Here is a 24802-nt window from a genome sequence, read left to right on the forward strand (position 1 = left end):
ACAAAGTGGCAACAAATACGTATATATCAACAATTGAATCTAAAAATCAAACGAATAAAAAATCTGATTAACAGAATATATTGATGAATGGAATAGAATCAGGGGCATGGAAATGGAACAGACTGACGATTCTCAGAGGGAAGGGGGTGTGGGGGATGTGGGAAGAGATTAGACAAAGATTTTATATGCATGTATGCATTATCTATGGACAGAGACAATAGAGTGGTGAGGGCCTGGGGCGGGGTGGGAACCGGGTGAAGGGGAGCTGTGGTGGGGGGGCGAGGGACCTCTGTAATAATCTCAACAATAAAGGTTAATTTTTTTTTTTAAAGTCAGCCGGTAGCCATCAGATGCACTTCTCTATTTAGCCTGCAGGTGGTGCTGTGTAAGGGGAATACAACTGTCCAAGTCAGGGGCTCTTGTTAAATTAAGTCCCACTTTTCTCTGGGAAATTTTTCCAAGAAATCAACTCAACTATTCCTCACTGAACGATGTAGAAAGCATCACTGTCTGATGAAGCCCAGCCCAAATGATTGTTTTCAGATGGAGGAGTACAGGGTGTGGGCATCCGCATCAATGCTATGATCTGGCCTCTGCAAGTTACAAGGAAGGAGGCAGTAGACTTGAGCTCATGTCTCAGCCTCACTGCCTGGATGCAGAGAGCAGAGTATAGCCACCTCCCCTTCACTGTTCCCAAATACTTTGCGTTCCAGGTGGAATTTTAGTCTAAACTCCTCTCCCCTGAGCCAAGAGTGCCACACATGGGCCAAGCCAGTAGGATCCCTCAGGACCAGAGGCAGCAAGAGGAAGGTCTCTCTAACTGTTTCTGGGAAAGCTGAATGTGACATGTGAAGTTCAAAATGAGAGATAAGAGCAGAAAGAATCTGCAAATCAAAGGTTTCAAAGGCAGGTGCTAGAGCAGAATAGAGAGGCCAAATTATAAAAATGCACCGAGCAGCTGTCCAGAATGAGCAGGGTTAGCTCTGGGTTAATGGCTCAAACAGGCACTTTATTCAGTGCTGGCTTTAAGGTAGAAGAAAGCAAATTGGATGTGTAAGCAGCTAAAGACAAGCAGGCATTTACCTCTACCCATAGTTTCTGGCATAGAGTAAGTTCTCAGTATATGTGGATAAATGATAAAGGATGGTACAAATGGAATCCATAAAGCCCAGCTCAGAGAGTCACGTGAATTTAGAAATGCTATTCACTATGACAACCTACTTTATAGATACTCCAATACACAGCAGGGGCAGAAATTCACAGAGCCGCCAGCTCTGAAGTAATCCTAGTTTAATCCAGGAAGACACTGAACTAGAAGCCTGACTTTACCTCCCATTCTGTTATTCATCAGAACATTGAGGGTAACCAATGACCCGGACTGAACGGATTCCTGGGACCAGGGACTTTCAGTTTTAAAATCAAGAGAGTCCCAGACAAACTGGGACTGGGAGTTGGTTGCCTTATTTCCATGTTACAATTTAATGTCTAGCATTTTCTTCGGCTAAAATGTAGGAACCACATCCAGGTGGGTCTCAACTGTCTTCAACTTGGTTCTCACAGGAACGCACTCAGTCTGCTAACCACGCTGCCTCCAGATGATCGGAGCGTTCAAGCAGCAAAGGACAGTGACTCCCTGCCAAAGGAGGCTCCTACAATAATAATAGCTGACATTTAGTGAGCATGTACTATGTGCCAGGCACAGTTCTAAAGGCTTTACTTGAATTATCTCACTTAATCCTCACAAAAAGTTTCTGAGATATTATTATACACTAGTGGCCCACTGCACAAATTTTGTGCACTCAGGGAGGGGGGGTCCCCCAGCCTGGCCTGTGCCCTGTCACAGTGCAGGAGCCCCGCGATCCAGCCCCCCAAAGAGGTAGGCCCCACCCAGCCATCCGGGGCTCCTCGATGGGTTGCCCCAAAGAGGTAGGCCAGAGCCAGGGGAGGCCTGCAAACCCTCAGCCAGGCCCACGGCGGAGGGGCTTCTCCGTGCACCTGCAGACCCTCGGGCCGGTGCAGTGGGGCGGGGACACGAGCCTCACATCCCCAGGCCCATTGCCGGGGTCGGGGACACGAGCCTCATGTCTCCAGGCCGGCGCAGGGGGGCGGAGACGCGAGCCTCACATCCGGGGGCCCGTTGCTGGGGTCGGGACGCGAGCCTCATGTCTCTGGGCCGGCACAGGGGGTGGGGATGCAAGCCTGCTGATCGGTCATTACGTGATGGCACCCCAACCAATTTGCATATATGCTATTATTTGATAGATTTTACAGATAAGGAAACGGAGGGTCAGAGAGCTTAATTAATTTCCTTAAGATCCCACAACCAGAGCTATTCTTAGAGCAGATTCTTTTCAGATTTATGTCATATCACATTATGCCTCTCCTCAGAATTCTCCAGTGAGTTCTCATTTCACTCAGAATAAAATGCAAAGTCCATGTAAATGGCCAACAAGACCCTGTAATACCCCTCCTCCAACCCACTTACCTGATTCTCCTAAAACGGGTTCCCTCATTCCCGGGGCTCCAGCACACTGTCAGCGTGTGGTTCCCCCAAAGCTCCCAACAAGCTCCCACCTCAGGGCCTATGCATGTGCTGTTCCCTCTGTTTGTTTGAGCTCATGCTTTTATTTCCTTTAAGCCTCTGCTCAAGTAGTATTTCCCTAACAACCTGATAGGAAATAGCAATCTCTTTCTCTCTCTCTCTCTCTCTCTCCCTCTCTCTCTCTCTCTCTCCCTCTCTCTCTCTCTCTCTCTCTCTCTCTCTCTCTCTCTCCCTCTCTCTCTCTCTCCCCCCCTCTCACACACACACACACAAACACACACATACACACACACACACAAATATATACATATCTACCTATCTATTTGTGTGTGTGTGTGTGTGTGTGTGTGTGTGTGTGTGTGTGTGTGTGTTTCTATTGTCTATCTTCCCACTGAAATATAAGCTCGATGTGAACAGGGACCTAATCTGTTATGTTCACTGCCCTATCCCAGCACCTGGAACAGAAATTCAATAAATGGTTAACAAATAAATAAATCCATGAAGAAGCCAGGACTGGAACCCCAGCTCCCCCTCCTAGAGAGAGTATTCCATGTTGGGAGGGAAGCTTGTCCTTGGGGAATTCTAAGATAACATGTACGAAACTTACAAGAGAGCTTCAGCAAGATGGCTCGAACTCCTCCCTTCATTTCTGTCTGGCACTTACCAGAATTCGAATGTTTACAGGGGTTTTGGTAGGTTTAAAATCTGAGAAGAGTGTAACAACACGAAACTTCACTTCCTGCTTTGGCTTGTACAGGGTTTTGTCTGTTTGAACGAAGACCGTCATTCTCTTTCTGTCAAATGTTAAGCGTGTACTATTAGAAAATAAAAGCTCATCCTGTGCACGTCCAGTTACACGGAGCTCATAGATCTCATCTTCACTTTTCAGAGGTAACTAGGGAAAAAAGAAATCAGACATATCAAGGTCTCATTATTTTACATCAAAAATGTTTTTAATTATAAGTAGAATAAAAAAATGCAAATACATAGTATTATTGAAAGTAATTGCAAGGTTCACCAGAAAAAGTAATTGCAAGGTTGAAACATTTCACCCTAGGCACCTAAGTTAAACAATTTGCTTTCCTTTAACATCCTGTACTTTGCTCTCCAATTAAATCACAGGGTTTCTGGAATGTGAGACACATCCCACAGCTCACTCTCAGCTGCCAGTCACCTTGTCATTTCCTATCCCAAGTGCAAATTTTCCCTCTCTGACAGTCACTGTGGGTCAGAAAATCTAATATCCTTCAACATTCCTTTCCATGCCACGTCCCACCTGAGGCCATCAGTCGGTGAAAGGCACATTTGCACAAGATTCGGGTTTTTGCTATCCTCTCTCAGGCTCTGTTCTACACACTCTCTTCCTACACCTTGTGCAGTATGTGTCACAGTCCTTTCACTATTTCTAGTAACAGAAACCTCACTGCCAGCATGAACAGACCAGAGCAGTTTGCACATGCAGTGCCATTTAACCTCACAACCCCTCAGATGGGTGCTCTCACGAATACAATTTTACACACAAGGAAACTGAGGCGTGGAGGAGGGAAGGGAGTAGTTCCAGGTCACTAGCTGAGATTCCAACCCAAGAGGAGCTATGCTGCTCTTAAGAGCCTTTCATGTGGTGGTTTTAAAATGTGTCCCAAAATTCTCTGATCTCCCCCTCCCTTGGAAAGATAGAGCCTAGTTCCCAGATTTAGTGGCTTGCTTCTCAAGAACAGAATGAGTCTGCATCATGAAAATGATGGTTTCTGCCTGGTTCTCTCTTTCTTTGATTCCTCGCTCTGGCAGGAGACAGACACCAGATGCTGAGGACACTCAACACGCCCACATGCGATGGAACTGAGGCCTCCCACCAACACCCAGCCCCAACCTGCCAGCAGTGCAGAAGAGCCAGCCCTAGGGAAGCCATCGGATGAGGGCAGCTCCGGGTGACACATTGACTGCACCTTCGTGAGAGCCCAAATCAGGACTGCCCTACTATGTGGTTCCCAGATTCCTAACCCACAGAAACTGTGAGAAGTAGTAAGAGCGTATTGTTGTATTACGCCAAAGTTTTGGAATAATAGTTTACACAACACAGATCATTAGCACACCTGACTTTTAGTTCATTTTCAGGTTAAAAAACCTGAGGTTCTAAAACTTCATTCTGACTCTTTTTTGCAAATCAATTTTACCCACATAAAGCTCAGAGGAATTTTCCAGTAACAGCAGCCACTATAAAGCTAGGGATATGGGTAAGAATATGAAGGAAATGTATCAAACCACCAATAACATGGTCAGCGGGATATATTTAAGGAGAAAATAGTGATGGCTGCCATTTACTTGGAAATGCATTTTAAAAATAAGATAAATAAATGGGTGGAGAGATAGGTAAATGGAGAAATATGTGATGAAGCAAATGTGATAAAAGGTGAAGGGCAGATTCTAACTGATGGGTATATGAAATTCTTTCAAGTTTTTTTGTACGTTTAAATATTTCATAATAAAATATTAGGAAAAAGAATCAGTAATATCACCTTCAAATGACTTCCAGTGTTAATTTTTCTGCTTTTCTTCAATAAATAAGTATTTATTGAGCACCTTCTAGTTCCAGGATGTTCTAAGTGCTTGGGATACATCATGATGAACCAAAGATGTGCCCTGATGGGGCTGAGAGTCTAGCCTGAAACCTGCATTCTTATATTGTTTTCTCAAGTGACACTTCAGTCCTCAGATTTTGTAAAACAGATTCCTTAATACTATACGCAGGAAAATGCACATGCCAGGAACCATTATATCATCTGCTTATATATGGAAAAGATTTATAAGTATTAAAAATTAGATACTTGATGAGATTTCTCTTTATAATTTGGACTAGTTTGATCATTTTTAGTGGCACAGAGGCTCCAGAACAGAAAGTAGATTAAAGACTTATGTCAAATTCATGATGCAGAGGCCTGAAGCCAAAAAGGCCTATTAGCCACAGGAGGTCAAAGAATTAGAGAATTAGAATAAACACGAATGGGTCCAAAAACATTTACTCTGTCCCTTCCTCCATCCTCCTTCATGGAGCTGACACAGCCTCAGAAGGGGATGGTACTGGTTATCTTTCTGCTCCTTCCAGTTACCCTAATTTTCTTTTTCAACTCTCCCCTGTTAGAAACCCCACTGCCCCATATGTAAACTTTAGGCTGTTTGGGATCCTCCAAGCCTAGGCACTGATCCCAGTGCTAGAAAGTCAGAGAAGACAACATGCACTTGAGGTGAGGGCATGTGGGGGGGGGGGGGGGGGGAGGCGGGGTAATGGGGGAATAAGGACACATATGTAACACCGTAATCAATAAAGAAATTTTTTTAAAAAACTTTAAAAACATTTCTAATTTTGAAAATCACTCACTCGTGTGATTTAACTTTATTAACAAAGAGAATAAAAGAATTTTTTCTAGCATATTCTGTACAAAGAATAATCTTTGTAATAAACATTAATTTTTTATTTACTCCTTTTTAAAGGCTCATTGGAGTATATCAAAAAGTAGAAACAATAAGTAACCAGATGTTAAAAACACATTTGTTTTAATGCAACCAAATATTCTTATTTTACAGCAAAAAATTCATGAAGACCTTAATTTAAAATAATACATTTACAAACATCAGAATGCAAGTACACTTTGAAAGTTGCATCTATTTTAATTAAAAACTCATAAAAATGCAGAACCTTCTATTTTTGCCTAATTATCAAATTTTCCCAGACATTTTATGACTATGTCTTTAAAACTGTTTTACTAAAAAGGGATAAATCCTGAATATAATTTCTAGTAAAGCTTTCAATAAATATCGCTATAGCTACATGCAATAGAAATAGCATTATGTATAGAATGTCAGGCTTAGTATTTCATATAGTTAAGACTTAAAAAAATAATAGTAGCCAAATTTCCAGCTAATGAGAGCTCGGATGAGTGCAGTTTATACTAGCATTATTGGAACAAGTCCTAGTGCGCTTATCCTGTCTAAATGCCTTCTCTTCTCAGCCTTTCTGCACTTCCAGTCGATGCAACTGCAGACTTCTTTGAGGAAACCGGAAAGTTACTGTGCTTTAAGCTATGATTCCTGAACTTAAATCCCACCCCTTTCTGCTATAGGACAATTCTATTACACAAAATGTATTTCAGTCTTCTCACTGGAATGCTCTTTCAACTGTGTGACATACACAGGCACTGGTGGCTGCATCTAATGTTTTAGGTTTCATTAACACAATCTAATGTTTTATTGTCACCAAGACTCCCCACTTTTGCCTGCTATGCCCCTTCCCTCCCTTCCACTTTATTTAATAATATAAAATAAGTATATTTCTTCATAAGGAAAACACAAGCATAAATAGCTGAGAAACATAATAGCTATGGAATATAAGTAACTTTTATAAGGTACTGTTGGGGAGCACTAAATCCTCAAGGAACCCTCCAAAATGAATGTGGTTTCTGAATGTGCTTGACAAGTAACCTTCAGGAGGTAATGGGGGAACCCAGCTCATCAAGTAATGCTGACCCTCCCTAAGTATGGAATGTGTCAGGGTCAAAGTCATTAGTCATCTATTCTCAGAAAAGTATACCAAAGCGCACCTCTTGTTGGATGCTGTGCTCTACTGCACATTAGTGTGAAGCTCCAAAACAAAGCACAGTAATAAAAGTACAAACTTCCAAATCAAAACTGTGGGAAGTAGGATTCATTCACAAACAACATTTATTAATCAGATTCTATGACTCTATCAACAAAATAACAACCCCTTTGCACTTCTGTATCAAAGCTGACAGCACTGTGACACCCGGTTTCTCCTCCAGGGTACCCGCACCATTACGAAATAGACACAGTGTCTTCTCCCCTTTTCCAGGGCGGGGTCTAGGGTGAGGTGCGTGAGATACTTGGCTCAGGTATAAAATTTGAGGGGGTACCAAAAAACTCGGTAATAAAGATAGATAACATTATTTTAAATAGTTTAACATATCCAAAATAATGCAAATAATTCAATTATGAACAAAAATAAAATTTTAAACTAAGATAGTATCAGTGTTACTGATGTTTCCTTTTGCCTCAGACTCCAACAGGCTCAGCATGGCTCTGCCCTGTTCCAGGATGAGGAGACTAAAGGATGGAGCGTTAATTACACACTCGAGACTGTAGGGCTCATTAAGGCAGAAGCAGGACCAAACCAGCCCAGGTTCCTGCGCTATTAGTCTGGGCCCATTTCCTTCAGTGAAGTTCTCTATTTGACAAGAAGAAAATCTCTGCTACGAGTTTGAAAGGCCTAATAACCAATCTCCCTGAAGGAAGATTATTCTTACATCGTCTGAAGATGCAACTGAACTCAAGCCAAATTCACAAGGAATTTAACTGGATACAAACACCAACAAAATATTAATGTATTTAGTTCACTGATGAAATGCACATTTCTGAAACCAAAAAATGTTAATGGATACTTACTGATGGAAGAATAAGTGTCTTGAAAGAGCCTAAAAGGGAAATGAAGGGGGGAAAAAAGAGTCATAATTTGAATCTGATGATATAACACAGAACTTGCAAGACTCCCCTAAAATTCTTGATGTGGAAGGAATCATAAACTTATTTGGCCAAACCAACACAACGTTGGTAATGCCCAGAACACCTGAGAGATTATTACTTATCTTTGTGCCAAAGAATTAAGGAAAACTGGGCCAGACGTAAAAGACTATTACTGGGTGAGCCTCTCAAAAAAATCAGTAAGTTTTACGTCCCTTTCCCATTATCATTTCTGTTGGCATGGTTGCTGCAGCTCCTGGTGCTGTTTTAATATTATACACATTTGAGCAACACTTCAGAGAATCTACAGAAGGAATCTGAGGTTTAGTTCTTATGTTCTCATACCCTCATGATAAAGCAAGAAAAGGAAGGCATTAGTCATGTCGACTCATAACTGGCTCATTAGTATTAGAGTAATGCAGACTTTTTTTTTTTCGTGTAAAGTTTCTAAATATGGGACTGCTAATTCAACTCGTGTCATTCTTTTTTTCATCAGATCCATTTATTTCAAGGGAAAAAGTGTTTCATGTTAAAAATAAAAAATTACTTATCCAAAGTTCCCATTTAAGTGGCATGAATTTAGAAATGGTGACAGACCCTCAGTCCCTTCATTCACTTAAGAAATATTAAGGGAACCACAACAAACAAGACAAACATGGTCCCTCTCCTCCTCAAGGCCACATGTGTCTAGCCCCTGGGAACAGATGAGCAGGCAGCCCATACGGAATAAGGATTAAGCAAGTGGCCTCTAGAATAGGACCACATGGGTTCTATCCTGAACCAGTCACATACTACCCCCGTCCCAGACCAAGTTATCTGAGTCTCCAGGGTCAGTTTTTTCATTTATAAAATGAGAATGCTAACAATCATACCAATCTCATAACGTGGTTTTAAGCAATAAGTATGTCCGTGTCTGTGAAGTATATAGAACAATGCCTGGCACATAGGTAACACTTGATAAACATAAGCAATTATAGTGCCAGGAAGCTTGAAGAGTTATCCACTGGGAATGTCTATGTGACTCTATAGCAGTGGTCTTCAAATTTCTGTGATGGAGCATTCAATCAATAAACTATTTAGGCCCAGCCAATGTGGTGTGCCCAGGTTGCAGGCTCAATCCCCAGTAGGGGACATGCAAGAGGCAGCAGATCAATGATGTATCTCTCATTGATGTTTCTATCTCTCTATTCTTCTCCCTTCTTCTTTCTAAAAATCAATAAAAACATATTTAATAATAAAATAAGCTATTTAGTACACACTGCCAATGTCAACTTAGATTTATAAAGTTTATACATGCCCTTTCTCAAACAAAATATTGAATATTAGAAAACCTTAATTTCTTAGTTTTGCTCAGTAAAATTATAGCAATAAAAGCACATGTTCTAACTACACCCTTATAAATGGGCTTACGCACTCCCTGATGTGTGCACATGCACGCTGAAAACCACTGCCTCAATGGGCCGATTTTCCGAAAAAAGGCTAAAACTACAAAGAAGATTGTGCTGAGGCTTGAATGCGTTGAGCCCAACTGCAGATCTAAGAGAATGCTGGCCATTAAGAGATGCAAGCATTTTGAACTGGGAGGAGATAAGAGAAAGGGTCAAGTGATTCAATTCTAAGCATCATATTTTGTTTTATTATATGACAATAAAATCTTGATATGTTCACTTCAAAAAAAAAGAAATTGAGAAGCTCTATGATATTGCAGCAATTAAACTTGGTGAAACATTCAAAAGGACCACAAACAGAGACAATTCACTTGATAAGTTTTGTCTTATAAAAATATCTGTCAAAAGAGTCATGGTACTCTACAGGCAAAATGACAGACCATGTGAAATACTTGGGCTGAAACACTTAAAACATTTCAATATGGAAATAATTTGAAATTGAGAATATTTGCCATATAGCAGAATTCACTTTAATTTTACCAGGTACTTCAGCACATGTGGAGACAGTGTTTCGTTGTTGTTGTTGTTGTTGTTGTTGTTGTTGCTGTTATTGTTGTTTTAGTTAAAAATATTATGGTCATTATATACCAACAATGAACAAGTGGAATTTGAAATTAAAAACAATACCATTAACATCAGCACCAACAAAAAAATGAAAGACACAGATATAAATCTAACAAAATATGTATGAGATCTATATGAGGAAAACTATAAAATTCTGATAAAAAAGAACAAATAAATGAAGAGATATTCCATATTCATAGATGAAAAGACTTAATATTGTCAAGTTGTCAGTTCTTCGCAACCTTATCTATAGAATCAATGCAATCACAATCAAAATCCCAGCAAGTTACAAACTGATTCTAAAATTTCTATGGAGAGACAAAAGACCCAGCATAGCCAACTCAATATTGAAGAGAAAAAACAAAATTAGAAGAATGAAACTATCTGATGTAAAGACTTATTGCAACGCTACAGTAATCAAGAGAGTGTTGTATTGGGGGGAGGGGAGAAGAGACAAATAGAGCAATGGAGGAGAATAGAAAGCCCAGAAATAGATCACCTTAAATATAGTCAGTTGATCTTTGACAAGCAGCAAAGGTAATACAATGGAGTAAAGATAGTCTCTTCAACAAATGATACTGAAACAACTGGACATCCACATGCAACAAAAATGAATCTAGACACAGTCCTTACAACCTTTACAAAATTTAACTCAAAATGGATCATAGACTTAAAGGTAAAATGCAATACTGTAAAATTCCTAGAGGATAACATAAGGAAAAGACCTAGATGGCCTTGGGTATGATGATGCTTTTTTAGATACAACTCTGATGTATGAAATAATTGATAAGCTAGACTTCATTCCAATTAAAAACTTCTCTACAAAAAACAATGTGAAGAGAATAAAAAGAAAAGCCAGACTGGGAGAAAATATTTGCAAAAGACACATTTGATAATGGATTGCTATCCAAAATATACAAAGTACTCTCAAAACTCAACAATTTAAAAAAATATATCGATTAAAAAATAGGTCAGCCCAGCTGGTGTGGCTCAAAGGTTGAGCATCAACCCATGAAGCTAGAGATGACTGGTTCAGTTCCGCAGTTCCTGGTCAGGGCACATGCCCAGGTTGCTGGCTGGATCCCTGGTAGGGGACATTCAGGAGGCAGAAATCCATGTTTCTCTCTCATCAATGTTTCTATCTCTCTATCCTGCTTCCTTCCTCTAAGATCAATAAAGACATATTAAAAATATAAAACTGGACTTTTAAAAAAAAAAAGGTCAAAGACCTGAACAGACACTTCACTACAGAAAATAAATGGATGGCAAATAAGCATAAGAGATGCTCCACATCACAAGGAAATGTAAATTAAAACAACGAGATACCACTACATACCCATTAAAAGAGACAAAGTCCAAAATACAACACCAAATGCTGACCAGTATGTGGAGCAATAGGAACTCTCACTCATTGTTGGTGGGAATGCCAAATGGTACAGCCACTTTGGAAGACAGTTTGGTAGTTTCCTACAAAATTAAACTTACTCATACCATATACTCCAGCAATCATGTTCCTTGGTAATTTACTCAAAGGAGTTGAAAACGTATGTGCACACAAAAATCTGCACACAGGTGTTTATAGAAGCTTTATTGATAATTACCAAAACTTATTTTTTAATTGATTTCAGAGAGGAAGGGAAAGAGAGAAAGCGAGAGAAACATCAATGTGAGAGATCTGTTGCCTCCCACACACACCCCAACTGGGGATTGAATTCACAACCCAGGCATGTACCCTGATGATACTCCAACCAACCAAGCCATACCAACCAGGGCAATAATTGCCAAAACTTAGAAGCAATCAAGATGTCCTTCAGTAGGTGATTAGATAAATAAACTGTGGTACAGCCTGACAATGGCTTGTTATGCAACATTAAAAAGAAATGAACTATTAAGACATTACAAGAAAAGAAGAAAACTTAAATGCTTATTACTAAGTGAAAGAAGCCAATCTGAAAAGGCTACATACTATATAATTTCAACCCTATAAAACTGTAGAAAAGACAAAGCTATAAAGACAATATAAAAATCAGTGGTTGCCAGGGGGAGGCAGGGAGAGATGAACAGGCAGAACACAGAGTACTTTTAGGGCAGTGAAAATACTTTGTATGATATTATAATGATGGGTACATTATTATACATTTGTCCAAACCCATAAGATGTATAAGACCAAGAGTGAACTCTAAGATAAACTATGGATTTTGGGTGATTATGATGTTATGATGAGTCAATATAGGTTCATCTTTGGTATTTAAAAAATGTACCATTATGGTGAGTGATGTTGATACTGGTGAAAGTTATACATGCGTGGGGGCAGGGGTAATATGGCAAATCTACAAAAAAATATAGACTATATCTATATACTGATATATAATGGTAAGACAATTTGAGCATTCAAATAAATAATGGATTATAACCTACTGAAAAAACTCAAGAGTCTATGAGTTCGTGCTACTATATAATTAAGTAAAAGACTAAATGAGGGAGAAGAAAAAGTTCTTCTTTACCATAAATGTAGAAGGAATCATGGAATTAGAAAATGTCACAATTGTCATGGTAAGAAATAGGTCAGCCAATAATCACCAATCTTGTGTGTACAAGGCTGGGTGAGTGAGACTCGTGAGAATTAATAAACCATTGTTGTTTTAAGCCACTAAGTTTTGGAGTTGGTTCATTCACAGTAAGAGCTAACTGGAACACTTCTGACATTAAAAAAGGTTAACTAGCAAACCTCTGAAGCTGCACACAGTCCAATACAGTAGCCTCTAGCCACAAGTGGCTATTAAGCAACTGAAATACGCTTCATGTGTAAAATACAACCCATATTTCTAAGACTTAAAACAAAAAAAGAATGCAAACTATCTCAGTAATTTTTATAGTGATAGCATGTTGAGCTGATAATATTTATGAATTATTGGGTTAAATAAAGTATATTATCAAATTAATTTCACCTGTTTCTTTTTATTTTTTTAATTTGGTTACTAGAAAGTGTTATATTACAAACTTTAGACAAATAAATAAATAAATAAATAAATAAATAAATAAATAAATAAAAATGTTATATTACATAGGTGGTACCATTATACTCCTATTGAAGAGTGCTGGTCTAGAGGATGGAAGAATGAAGATATTTCTCAGAAGCAATAAAACAACCAACAGGTCGGACTATGTGTTATCTTTTTGATTTTGTGAATACAATAATAATATAGATACTGTTTAGAGTGCTCTACAGCTATTACATACATTAACTGGTTTAATCCTCACCATGATCCTGTTAAGCATTATTATCCTTATTTTACAAATGAGAACCCTGAGTCACACAAACACTAAGTGACTTGCCCAGAGTCACACAGAAAAAGTAAGGGAGCCAAGGTTCTAACCCCGCAGTCTGGCTCTTGGGCCCCATCTCTAAACCACTACTCTCCTCTCAGTACGAGAACAGCAGTTGTACTTTTGTCCTTTTATTCTCTTATCTTTGACTATTGTAAAAGTTCCACAGACTAGAGAGCCTACTGGTGTATGTTGATGTCACCCCTCTCTCAGTCACTGAGGTTCAAAATCTCAGTCATCTCGGATTCCTTTCTCCCCTCAACTTTATGTCTGTTGTCTTCCATAATGTTTCTCCCAACCCTTATAGTTATATTAAGCACTGCAGCAGTGAAACTAATTTTAAAATAACTCGTGCTATACGACAATTTCTGAAAAGGATATATGAAAACTAGAAAATTTCCCAACTCTCACATCGGTTCTTCACACTGCACAGTTATGATACATTTGAAGTTAATGTCAAGATCTGAAAAATCCGTCTTCAAAGCAAAGTAAAACAATAACAACATCTAAGGCTGGGTTCCAACTCTGAGATGATGATTAAAGTGCAAGAGGTTTTGTAGGGAGTGACTGAGGATGGGCACCTGGAGAAGGGAAGGGAAGGGAAGGAGACAGGACTAGGGAGAGGAAGGGGAGAGAGAGAGCTGCAGGCTCAAGAGACGTCCACAAGGGGCGCTCAGAAGCAACCATGGCCCTTGAGAGTTGTCCTGGGTTGGCTGGACCTCCACCCTAGGAGGGGTTGACCTCCACCCAGGGAGGGGTGCCCTCTGGCAAGGGGGCCTTGTTTAGCTGATGAATCCCCAGAGGGCGCTGGCCCTGAGAGTCCGTGGCAACACTCCCAGAGCTTGAGGCAATGAGCCCTTCATCCCTGAAGGGCTGTATCTCAGTGGTACAGCAAGGCATCCACCACAAAGTCCCAAATTAAAATAAAACCAAAAGAAATTAAACTGCAGTGAGCTGCGTGCCCCAGAAAAACTGCACCCTAGATTATTGAGAGTTATTTATTTTTCATTACTTTAGGACACATCATCGGGGTTGACTATTTTGTCAGCCTAGTGACCGGAGGAAACAATATGCTTCCTTTCTCTCATGGCCTGACACACGGCCTACCTCCCATCACTGGCAAATTACTAAGTAGGAGGCAACGGGTGGGGGGGGGGGGGGGAGGGGAGCAATAATTTATGTTTATCTAAGTGACACCAGGCAAGGCGAAAGTAAAAAATAGCTGTGGGTCTACAAACCAAATAAATAGTAGTTTTATTAATTGGAGGGCAAGCATTTTAGCAATCAAAATCAGCTCCCTAGATTTGAAGTGCAGGAGACACCATTTCATAGAACTTTTCTTTTTAATGCAGTCAAACTGGGGAGAAACCAAGATGGCGGCATAGGTGAACACCTAAACTGCTGCCTCGCACAACAATTTCAAAACTACAGCTAAAAGACAGAATGGACATCATCCAGAACCACAGGAAAGCTGCCTGAGTGGAAATTCTACATCTAGAAGGAAAGAGAGGGGCACACGGAGACTCAGAGGAGCTGCAAAAGGCTGAGGTACAGAGACACGCACACAGAGAGGACGGGCGGCTGAGTGCCTGGCTGGCTTTCTCTAGCAGAAGGAAGACGGAAGCTCCCGACTACACTGAACCCCAGTTCCGACTGCACTGAACCCCAGTTCCGGGCGAGACCCTAGGGACCCAGACTCATATGGGGGGAGTCTGGACTGTCGGGAAAAGAGAGGAGTGCACCAAAACTCAGGGGAGCCGCAAAAGGCAGAGGTCTGGAGGCGCGCGCGCAAGTGCGCGCAGAGAGGACTGCAGCGATTACTGAGGGACACTGAGACCCAGGAGCCTCATAGGGCAGGGCTGATGGGAAGCCAAGGCTGTCTGCTCAGCCCTGAGACTCTACCCCATCCAAGCTGAGCCAGAGGCTTTTGCAATTTTGCGAGTCTTGTCTCATAAGGCTGTCTCCAGCACAGAAGTTCTCCCAGCGTAGACACAGCTGATCCTCATAGCCAATTGGCCTAGAGGTCAATTCCTTCCAGTGATACCAACAACAATCAAGACTTAACTACAACAAGGCTGTACACACAGTCCATAAAGGGGTGCTCCAAGAGTGTCCACCTCAGGTAACTGGGAAGGCTGAGCCACTGGGCCATATAGGACACCTAGCACACAAAGCTACTCTACCAACTCAGGGAAGCAGCGAAAATGCGGAGACAAAGAAACAGATCACAAACGAAAGAAATGGAGGAAAACAAACGACTGGATATAGAGTTCAAAACCACGGTTATAAGGTTTTTCAAGAATTTCCTAGAAAAGGCCGATAAATTTAGCAAGACCCTCGAGGATATGAAAAAGGACCAACTAGAAATTAAGCATACACTGACTGAAATAAAAAATAATATACAGAGATCCAACAGCAGACTAGAGGATCACAAGAATCAAGTCAAAGATTTGAAATACAAAGAAGCAAAAAACACCCAACCAGAAGAGCAAAAAGAAAAAAGAATCCAAAAATATGAAGATAGTGTAAGGAGCCTCTGGGACAACTTCAAGCGTACCAACATCAGAATTATGGGGGTGCCAGAAGAAGAGAGAGAGCAATATACTGAAAACCTATTTGAAGAAATAATGACTGAAAACTTCCCCCACCTGGTGAAAGAAATAGACTTACAAGTCCAGGAAGTGCAGAGAACCCCAAACAAAAAGAATCCAAAGAGGACCACACCAAGACACATCATAATTAAAATGCCAAGAGCAAAAGACAAAGAGAGAATATTAAAAGCAGCAAGAGAAAAACAGTTAGTTATCTACAAGGGAGCACCCATATGATTGTCAGCTGATTTCTCAACAGAAACTATGCAGGCCAGACGGGAGTGGCAAGAAATATTCAAAGTGATGAATAGCAAGAACCTACAACCAAGATTACTCTATCCAGCAAAGCTATCATTCAGAATTGAAGGTCAGATAAAGACCTTCACAGACAAGAAAAAGCTAAAGGAGTTCATCACCACCAAACCAGTATTATATGAAATGCTGAAAGGTACTCTTTAACCTTTTGCACTCGGATGTCGAGTGTGACTCGACACGGTTAGCATTAGAATAAATGAATCAAGAAAAAAGCAAGCGAGTGCAAAGGGTTAAAAAGAGGAAGAAGAAGAAAAAGGTAAAGATAAAAACTATGAACAACAAATACATATCTATCAGCAAGTGAATCTAAATATCAAGTGAATAAAAAATCTGATGAACAGAATAAACTGGTGAATATAATAGAATCAGGGGCATAGAAAGGGAGTGGACTGACAATTCTCAGGGGGAAAGGGGTGTGGGGGGTACAAGAAGAGACTGGACAAAAATCGTACACCTATGGATGAGGACAGTGGGGAGGAGGTAAGGGCAAAGGATGGGGTGGGAACCAGGTGGAGGGGAGCTATGGGGAGAAAAAAGAGGAACAATTGTAATAATCCTACCTAATAATAGAGTAATATTCGAATTGGCCGCACCTTCGCTACGCCTAAGCCACGCCCACCAGCCAAGCCATGCCCACCAGCCAATCAGGAGCAAATACGCAAATAAACCCAACCAAGATGGCTACAGCCACCGAGAGCGGGAGGGAGGCTTGGGTTTCCACGGTAACAAATGAAGCCATCCTGTTGCCGGCCTAAGCCTCCACTCAAGGCTACAAAGTTTCAATTATAGAAGGTGAATTAACTCCAACAGAAATCGATGCTGGCCACGGAGCGAGCAGCAGCCTTGGCTTTGCTCCAGGCTACAAAGTTTCAATTGTAGAAGGTAAATAAATTCCAGATACCAGGGCCTCCTCTTGGGTCGCCAGGGGGCGTGGCCGGCCTGCAAACCACCACAGGCCCCTCGCTTAGGCCGCCCCACACCCCAAGGGAACCCCCACCCTTCAGGGCAAACCAGTCAGCGCCCCCCGCATGCACCAGGCCTCTAGCCTATCTAATAAAAGAGTAATATGCAGATTGACCATCACTGCAACACACAATATAGCTGCCCCCATGTGGTCAAAGATCCTGCCCCCATGTGGACACAAGATGGCCACCACAAGATGGCCAGCAGGGGAGGGCAGTTGGGAGGCACCAGGCCTGCAAGGGAGGGCAGTTGGAGGCGATCAACCCTGCAAGGAGGGCAGTTAGGGGTGACCAGGCCGGCAGAGGAGGGAAGTTGGGGGCAAACAGGCTGGCTGGGGAGCAGTTAGGCATCAATCAGGCTGGCAGCAGAGTGGTTAGGGGGTGATCAGGCTGGCAGGCAGAAGCAGTTAGGGGCAATCAGGAAGGCAGGCAGGTGATCAGTGGGGAGCCAGAAGTCCTGGATTGTGAGAGGGATGTCCGACTGCCCGTTTAGGCCCCATCCGGGATAGGGCCTAAATGGCAGTCGGACATCCCTCGAGGGGTCCCAGATTGGAGAGGGTGCAGGCTGGGCTGAGGGATACGTCCCCCCTCTGTACAAAAATTTCGTGCACCAGGCCTCTAGTATGAACAATAAAGATTTATTAAATTTAAAAAAAAACATAGTCAAACCTTTAATGGATTTCATCATTAGCGAGAAATTGGAACTACATGCCTGGGTCTGACATGTGGCCATGTCCATTCACAGACCCAGGAAAGACAGAGGCAGAAACAGAAGCGGCCCCCAAAGGCTAGCGTGTAGAGGCAGAGATGCCCACCCACCCCTGACTCTTGCTGGCTTCGGTGACTCAAGGATGAGGAGAGAGATCCCATTTAAGGCCCACGCACTGCTCTCATGTGTCCTTATTAAAAGGTCAACTTTGAGTACTTGACATTTTTTTCTACTTGTCTTCCCTCTAAATTTACAAATGCAGCTTGGAATCTCCTAGGCAATTATTAAGTCTTGTTTGAAAGTTCTAACATTCTAGCAATAATGTACACCACCAAAACATAAAATTGGGGGTGGTGTAGTGGGCGTGTAGACGAGGGATAGTAATCTCTTTCTCTGCTGTTGCTAGGTTGAGGATGAAATACACAGTATTTACAAGTTGTTGTGAACTTCCCTCTCTCTTTTGGCAAGGATCCACTCAGACACGGGAAACAGTCACCACCTCGCTAAACAGTGCATGGCATTCTTTGAAATCACCGAGAAAAGATACACTCTGCTACATGAAGTCCTTCTTCCCCTGACTTTGTGAAACTCAGATCATTTTTGTGTATAACCAGAAAAAGTCCATCTAAACCCTTCAGACGCTGCCTCCTTCCCAGTGTCACCAAGCCACTCAAAAGAAACCTTGTCTTAAGGCTTCACGCTTGGCACAGCCTGAGAGCTGGCCTTTTGACTTACAAATAGAGTCAAAGCTATTTTTAAATTGTGTAATAAGCATACACAAAAACTAACCTTTCCTTAACTTTTTAAACACACTCTATAACACCATATGCTGCCTCTTCCGACATCTGTGCTCACAAAATAGCTCTGCAGAGAATCGCTGGAAGGAAGGAGTAGTGTGTAATTGGAAATCCACTAGGTCCAGAAATACCCTCTATGGAAAAAAAAAAAAGATTTTCTACAATCTATATGCCTGACAGCAGCTCTCTGCTATTCAGTAATGAACCATGTAGTAATAAACTTAGGTATAATACTTTTAAGCTGAAAATTTTGACCTCTCTACCAAGTTTTTAAAGGTTCTCTCATTATTCAGCAATTTCTTTGACTGTAATGGACAAAGTGAAAAATGAAGTTTTCCACCAAAATCCATGGAGGATAAAACCTTAAAATATAATGTTTCTGCTTCACAAGTTAATGTCACTTTAAGAGGTTGATAACTCATCAGTGAATACAAGCTATACAGAAAACACAAGTATTTCAAGCAAAACGAACCAAAAATATCTCCTTTCGTCCCTTACATACTCTAATTTCTTTCTCTCTTGCCTCCCTTGTTTACAAATACCTCAATAAGTATGAGTTTCCTTTTGTCCCATTTAGACTGCTAAGTGTAAATTAGGTCAAACAAAAACCCACTAAAAGTAAAACAAATAAAAGGATACTTTATAAACTAGATGTTAGGTTCAGTACAAATGAAAAACCAAGAGTTGAGCAAGGCTATGGGCTGCTAAATGCATAGGGTATTTATTACGGCAGGGGCAGCAATCTACGGCCCCTGGGCCAAATGTGGCCATGCTACGGCCCCTGGGCCAAATGTGGCCATGACTGTGTTTTGTATAGTTCGTGAACTAAAGATGACTTTGCATTTTTAAATAGCTGGAAAAAATAAAAAGAACAGTATTTTGTGACTCACGGAAGTTATATGAACTCCGAATTCAAGTTCCATAGGTAAAGTCCCGCTGGTACATAAGCACACTCATGGCTGCTTTCACCACCAACGGGAAGCTGACTAGCGGCCACAAAGACCATAAGGCCACCAAAACCTACAGCGTTTACCCTCTGGCCCTTTACACCCTTATAGTATGGTTCTCTTTTGAGGGAGACTTCTTCCTTCCTCAGGGAACACAGAATAAGGTTGAAGGCCCACTCAAGTCAGAGTCAAACAGCCATCAAGAGAGAGACCTGACCCCATGCTCCAGGCTTGAGGGAGACGTCAGTACTAATATCTAATACTGGGAAACGTCAGATACAACACAGCTACACTCTCAAGTGTTTCCATGTGCCAGGCACTATGATAATGTTGTAAAAAAAAGCAAAGAGAAACAGGTGAAATTATTTTAAATAACACATTTTATTTAACCCAATATATCTCAAATCTGACCACTGAACATGTAATCAACATAAAAATTATTGAGTTTCGGTGAATTTTGGGTACTAAGCATTCAAAATCCAGTATGTATTTCACACACACACAGCCCATATCAATTTTTACAAACCACATTTCAAGTGCTCAAAACTACATGTGGCTAGTGGCTGCTATATGGGACAGTGCAGTTTTTTGTTGTTACTGTTTTCTAAAGATTTTTTATTGATTTTTAGAGAGAGGAAGGGAGAGGCAGAGAGAGAGAAATATCAATAAGATAGCAAAACATCATTCAGCTGCCTCCTGCACACCCCCTACCAGGGATGGAGCCCATAACCTGGGCATGTGCTCACAAGCCTTCGGTACACGGGGATGAAGCCCAACCAACTGAGCCACACTGGTCATGGCTGGGCACTTTTAAAGTCTCTCTTAAGTCTCACAACAATGCTCTGAGGTAGTACGATTATTATTACCATTATAGAAATAAATAAACTGAGACTAAGTGAGACGAAGTGACTTGCCCCAAGGCCTCATAGGTAGTAGCAGGTGGTGCTAAGGGTTCAATTACAATGTGCCTCCAGGGCCCCCATTCTAATCCACTGTGTCCCCCACACTGTACACAACAGACCCAGCTAATTCTTCTAAAATATTAGTCCAAACAAAACCTCATAATCTCTCCCTGTCCCTCCTCTGTAGCATAGTGCAATCTGGTGTTAGTATTTGGATGCATCCACTCTTCCATCCTTTCTCTCTTATCCATGTTGTTATTACTTCTGTCCCCTATGTAACCCTGTAGGCAATCATTTCTCCTCAACCCAATGGGCTCACTCGCAGGCTTCATACCACAGTCCCCATTCTCATGTCCATAAAGACACAGCTAATCCATCTATTCCAGTAAACCCAGACTTGATCTTGAAACTGTCATCAGCAAAGCACTCCAAGCAACCTCTACCATCAACTCAAGTTGCCACATGAAATGAAACCTATCTTTCTTCCCTAAGAGGAGCATAAGGATAAGAACTTCGTGTGATCTCGCCAAACATTTATGTCACCCAATATTGTGCCATATACAATTTGAGCCTAATAAATGTTTAGAATTCTCAAAATAGTAAATGCCCTGTCTTAACTAACTATATTCTTGAGGAGATTTAACACATATTTCAGTGGAACTTAATTTATAATACTAAATCAATTCTGCCAGTTACGTTTTCATAAATGTAAATTCTTAGCACTGCCCTACCAAAAGGAAGTTAACGGGTGTTCTAAAAAAAAAAAAGAAAGAAAAGAAAAACCACAATCCTTGCCCTGACTGGTTTGGCTCAGTGCATAGAGCACTGAACCTGCGGACTGAAGGGTCCCGGGTTCGATTCCAGTCAAGGGCATGTACCTTGGTTGCAGGCACATCCCCAGTAGGGGGTGTGCAGGAGGCAACTGATCGATGTTTCTCTCTCATCGATGTTTCCAATTCTCTATCCCTCTCCCTTCCTCTCTGTAAAAAAATCAATAAAATATATATATTTTTAAAAACACACAATCTTCCTCTTTGTTTATTTCCAAGCTCTTTACCACTCTGGTTTTCAGATTTTAATTCTTTGAGAACTAAAGACCCACAGACCTTCCCACTACCTCCCTCCACCAAGTCTTCTTTGATCAATTTCATCCCCACCCTTGCAAGAAAAGCAAGCCAAATCATGGAATTTTCCTAAGGGAAGTAAAGAATAGATGAGACAGAGCAAGACCAGGACCCAGTATAATTATTTCCTTCTCAAGTTTTGTCACTGCACCTTTGGTGTGATGGTCATCTTAGCCCAGACCAAGCTGATGATGAGTTACAATTCCACTTCTTACTCACACCGACAACAATGGAAGTAATAAAATACCTCCCCACCCCAATCCCTCAAGCTTCAAGTGAGGCAACCACTGAGGGGAAGCATAATTTGTCACCCAAAATATGCCTTTTGGTATATTGATTATTTTAAGCTGGTTATTTTTAAGAAACAAAAGACTCAGATAGAAACTTCAACCTTCCCCCTAACTGCCTAAAAGAATTTAGACAGAGGAGCTGCTCCATGAAGGGAACTAGCGTCACGGGTAACTAACTACACTTTAATATGAACTTGGTGTGACAGACATGGAGGAAGCTAGCAAGGCCCATTTGATCCCATTGTTAAAGATGGATCAGCAAACATTTATTTATCGATCATTTTCTATCTCTATGTGAATGGCCCCTCTGCCCTCTGAAGTCCCCCCACACTTCTCCTTAGCTCAAGATGGTATATAAGCCGTAACGGCTTGATCTGTCTGCAGGTCTCGTATTCTTATGGGACCCCCTCATATGTACATATGTAATAAATTTCGTATTTTCTCCTGTTAATCTGTCTCATGCCAATTTGATTACTAGGCCAGCCAGAAGAATTTAGAAAGGTAGGAAGGAAAGTTATTTTTCCTCCCCCACACTGCCACTATAAACAGCCCCTTTCTCTTCTGTCCTCTGTGCTCCTTCCCGCATACCAATCCACGTATCAGCCTTTGCATTCCCATATCCCACAGTCCAGCAGGGACCCAGGTTAGGGCATCACCAGGAAATATCTCCAATCTGTTCTTCTCTCTCCAATGAGACACTACATTTAACGTTTATTCCTGCTTCCAATAAAGAGATGGCCAATCTGTACAATGTAGAGGCAGATAGATTAACTATGGCAAAGTTTTCCTAAAACCATATTTCAACTTGATTCTTCATCTCAAGTTCATATCTCAAAATATTTCTTCCCTTTCTCATGCTCTTCTATTTCTTTCTTAATCAAAGAAAAAGTATATTTTTAAGGATAATCTATTCACCTGAGGTCTTGATCTTGATCTCACTATCTTTTACACATAAATTATCCACCCCTCACTTTTGCATCAACAAGTTTACCTCTCTAACTATGCCTTTTAACAGACCTCTCTCCTTTCAATTGTCAAACTTCTGCAAAGAGTGATCTACACTTTCTGATTATTTTTTCTTACCACCCATTTATTAGTTAAAAAACGGCTTTTTCTCCCAACACTTGACTTAAAACCAATACCCCTGCCGAAACTGGTTTGGCTCAGTGGATAGAGCGTCGGTCTGCAGACTGAAAGGTCCCAGGTTCCATTCCGGTCAAGGGCATGTATCTTGGTTGCGGGCACATCCCCAGTAGGGGGTGTGCAGGAGGCAGCTGGTCGATGTTTCTCTCTCATCGATGTTTCTAGCTCTCTATCCCTCTCCCTTGCTCTCTGTAAAAAATCAATAAAATATATTTTAAAAAAAAAACAAAAAACAAAACCAATGCCCTTTTCTTTGTCTTCCTCTTCTCTGGCCTCCTGGGACACTTGGCACTATTAAAACCTTTGTAACTCTTTCTTCCCTTGGCTTTTGAGACATCTTACCATCTTCAATCTATCCCTGTCCCTGGTTGCTCACTGTCTATACATTTCATTGAGTTCCTTTCCTCTTCCCAAGCTTCTGTCATCAGTCTTGTTCTTTCCATAAGCATTGTCTCTCTTGTGCCTTCTTGCATTCCCACCAAGACTCCTAATATTGTCTACCTCTATGAAACAATGCCTTAAACTCTCTCCCTAGCTACAATTTCAAAACTATCCGTTGGACACTGCCTCCTGGATGTCTCCCCAAACTTATATCTAAAGCAGAATGTAAGTAACATCTTTTCAGAAAACACACTCACAAATCTCCTTCTCACAACTTAACTCCCAGCCATCGGCTCTTTCCTCCGGCACACCCTTCCCTTCTCTAGTCTTGGAAATAACTGTTCCCACTAAATGCCAAAGATGTCAGCAGAGGTGGGACATTTATGAACGGACATTTGTATAGCTCTGATGTAAAAACAGTACCATGCACAGGGTTCCACATAAGAAGCACTATTTATAAACCACATTGAATTTTTTTATACAAACAAAAAATAAAAACTCTCCAGGCTTCTGCATTTTAAATATTATGTTAATCTTCTAAAACTTCTAAACTTCCTCAAATGCCTTCCTTCCTTTTATTCCCCACCCCTCATTCATTCATGTTTCACATACAGCACGTAATAAATACTAAATTAATGGGGAGAAATGTCCTTGGGGAAACAAGTAGTTTCAGCATTGCAAAGTCCTCTTAACAACATAAAGCAGTGATTTTTCAACCACAAGAACTTATAAAACATATAATACCTGACTATTTAGTCAGAGGCACTGACCTCTTTTCCCTTAGGCTATCAAAAAAAAAAATGACAACAGCCAATACAATAGCTGTCCGATATGAATGAATCAAAGTTATACTTTTTTTTATCAGAGAGGCAAAAAAATATATTTGTGTGTGTGCTGCAGAATTTTGGTAATTAGTTTATGTGTGTCATGAGATTTTTTTTTTAAATAGGAAATCACTGACATAAAGAATCAAACAGTAACTCAGCCCAAATTCTTAGGATCTAATTTCTATTTCCACCAAAACCCTCAGTGAGTCACTCGGACAGTGACTCATTCCATGTTAGAAGAGGAGCTGCAAATGTTTAACTTGGAGTTTGAAGAATCAGTATGTTCACTTTCAACTTCACTCAGTCACTGATTCATAATCAAACCCAAGTTTCTCTACCGTTTAAAATCAACACCAACGCTTAGGGTCGGGGGCTGCTTGAAAGGCAAATTCGGAAGTCTGGGA

The 24802-nt window shown here is 41.0% G+C and overlaps 1 protein-coding gene across 1 annotated transcript in view; it reads right to left on the reverse strand.

The window, feature by feature from the left end:
• CD109 (CD109 molecule) overlaps positions 1-24802 on the reverse strand; it is a 118128-nt gene that overhangs the window by 86025 nt on the left and 7301 nt on the right. The window contains exons 4-5 of the mRNA XM_079781181.1: positions 7997-8025; positions 3207-3437 (exon numbers count right to left, since the gene is read on the reverse strand). Coding sequence (XP_079637307.1) covers positions 3207-3437; positions 7997-8025 — 260 coding nt within the window. The remainder of the gene's footprint in view (positions 1-3206; positions 3438-7996; positions 8026-24802) is intronic.

Source organism: Cnephaeus nilssonii (genome assembly GCF_951640355.1).
Source record: "Cnephaeus nilssonii genome assembly, chromosome: 9".
Classification (NCBI taxonomy): domain Eukaryota; kingdom Metazoa; phylum Chordata; class Mammalia; order Chiroptera; family Vespertilionidae; genus Cnephaeus; species Cnephaeus nilssonii.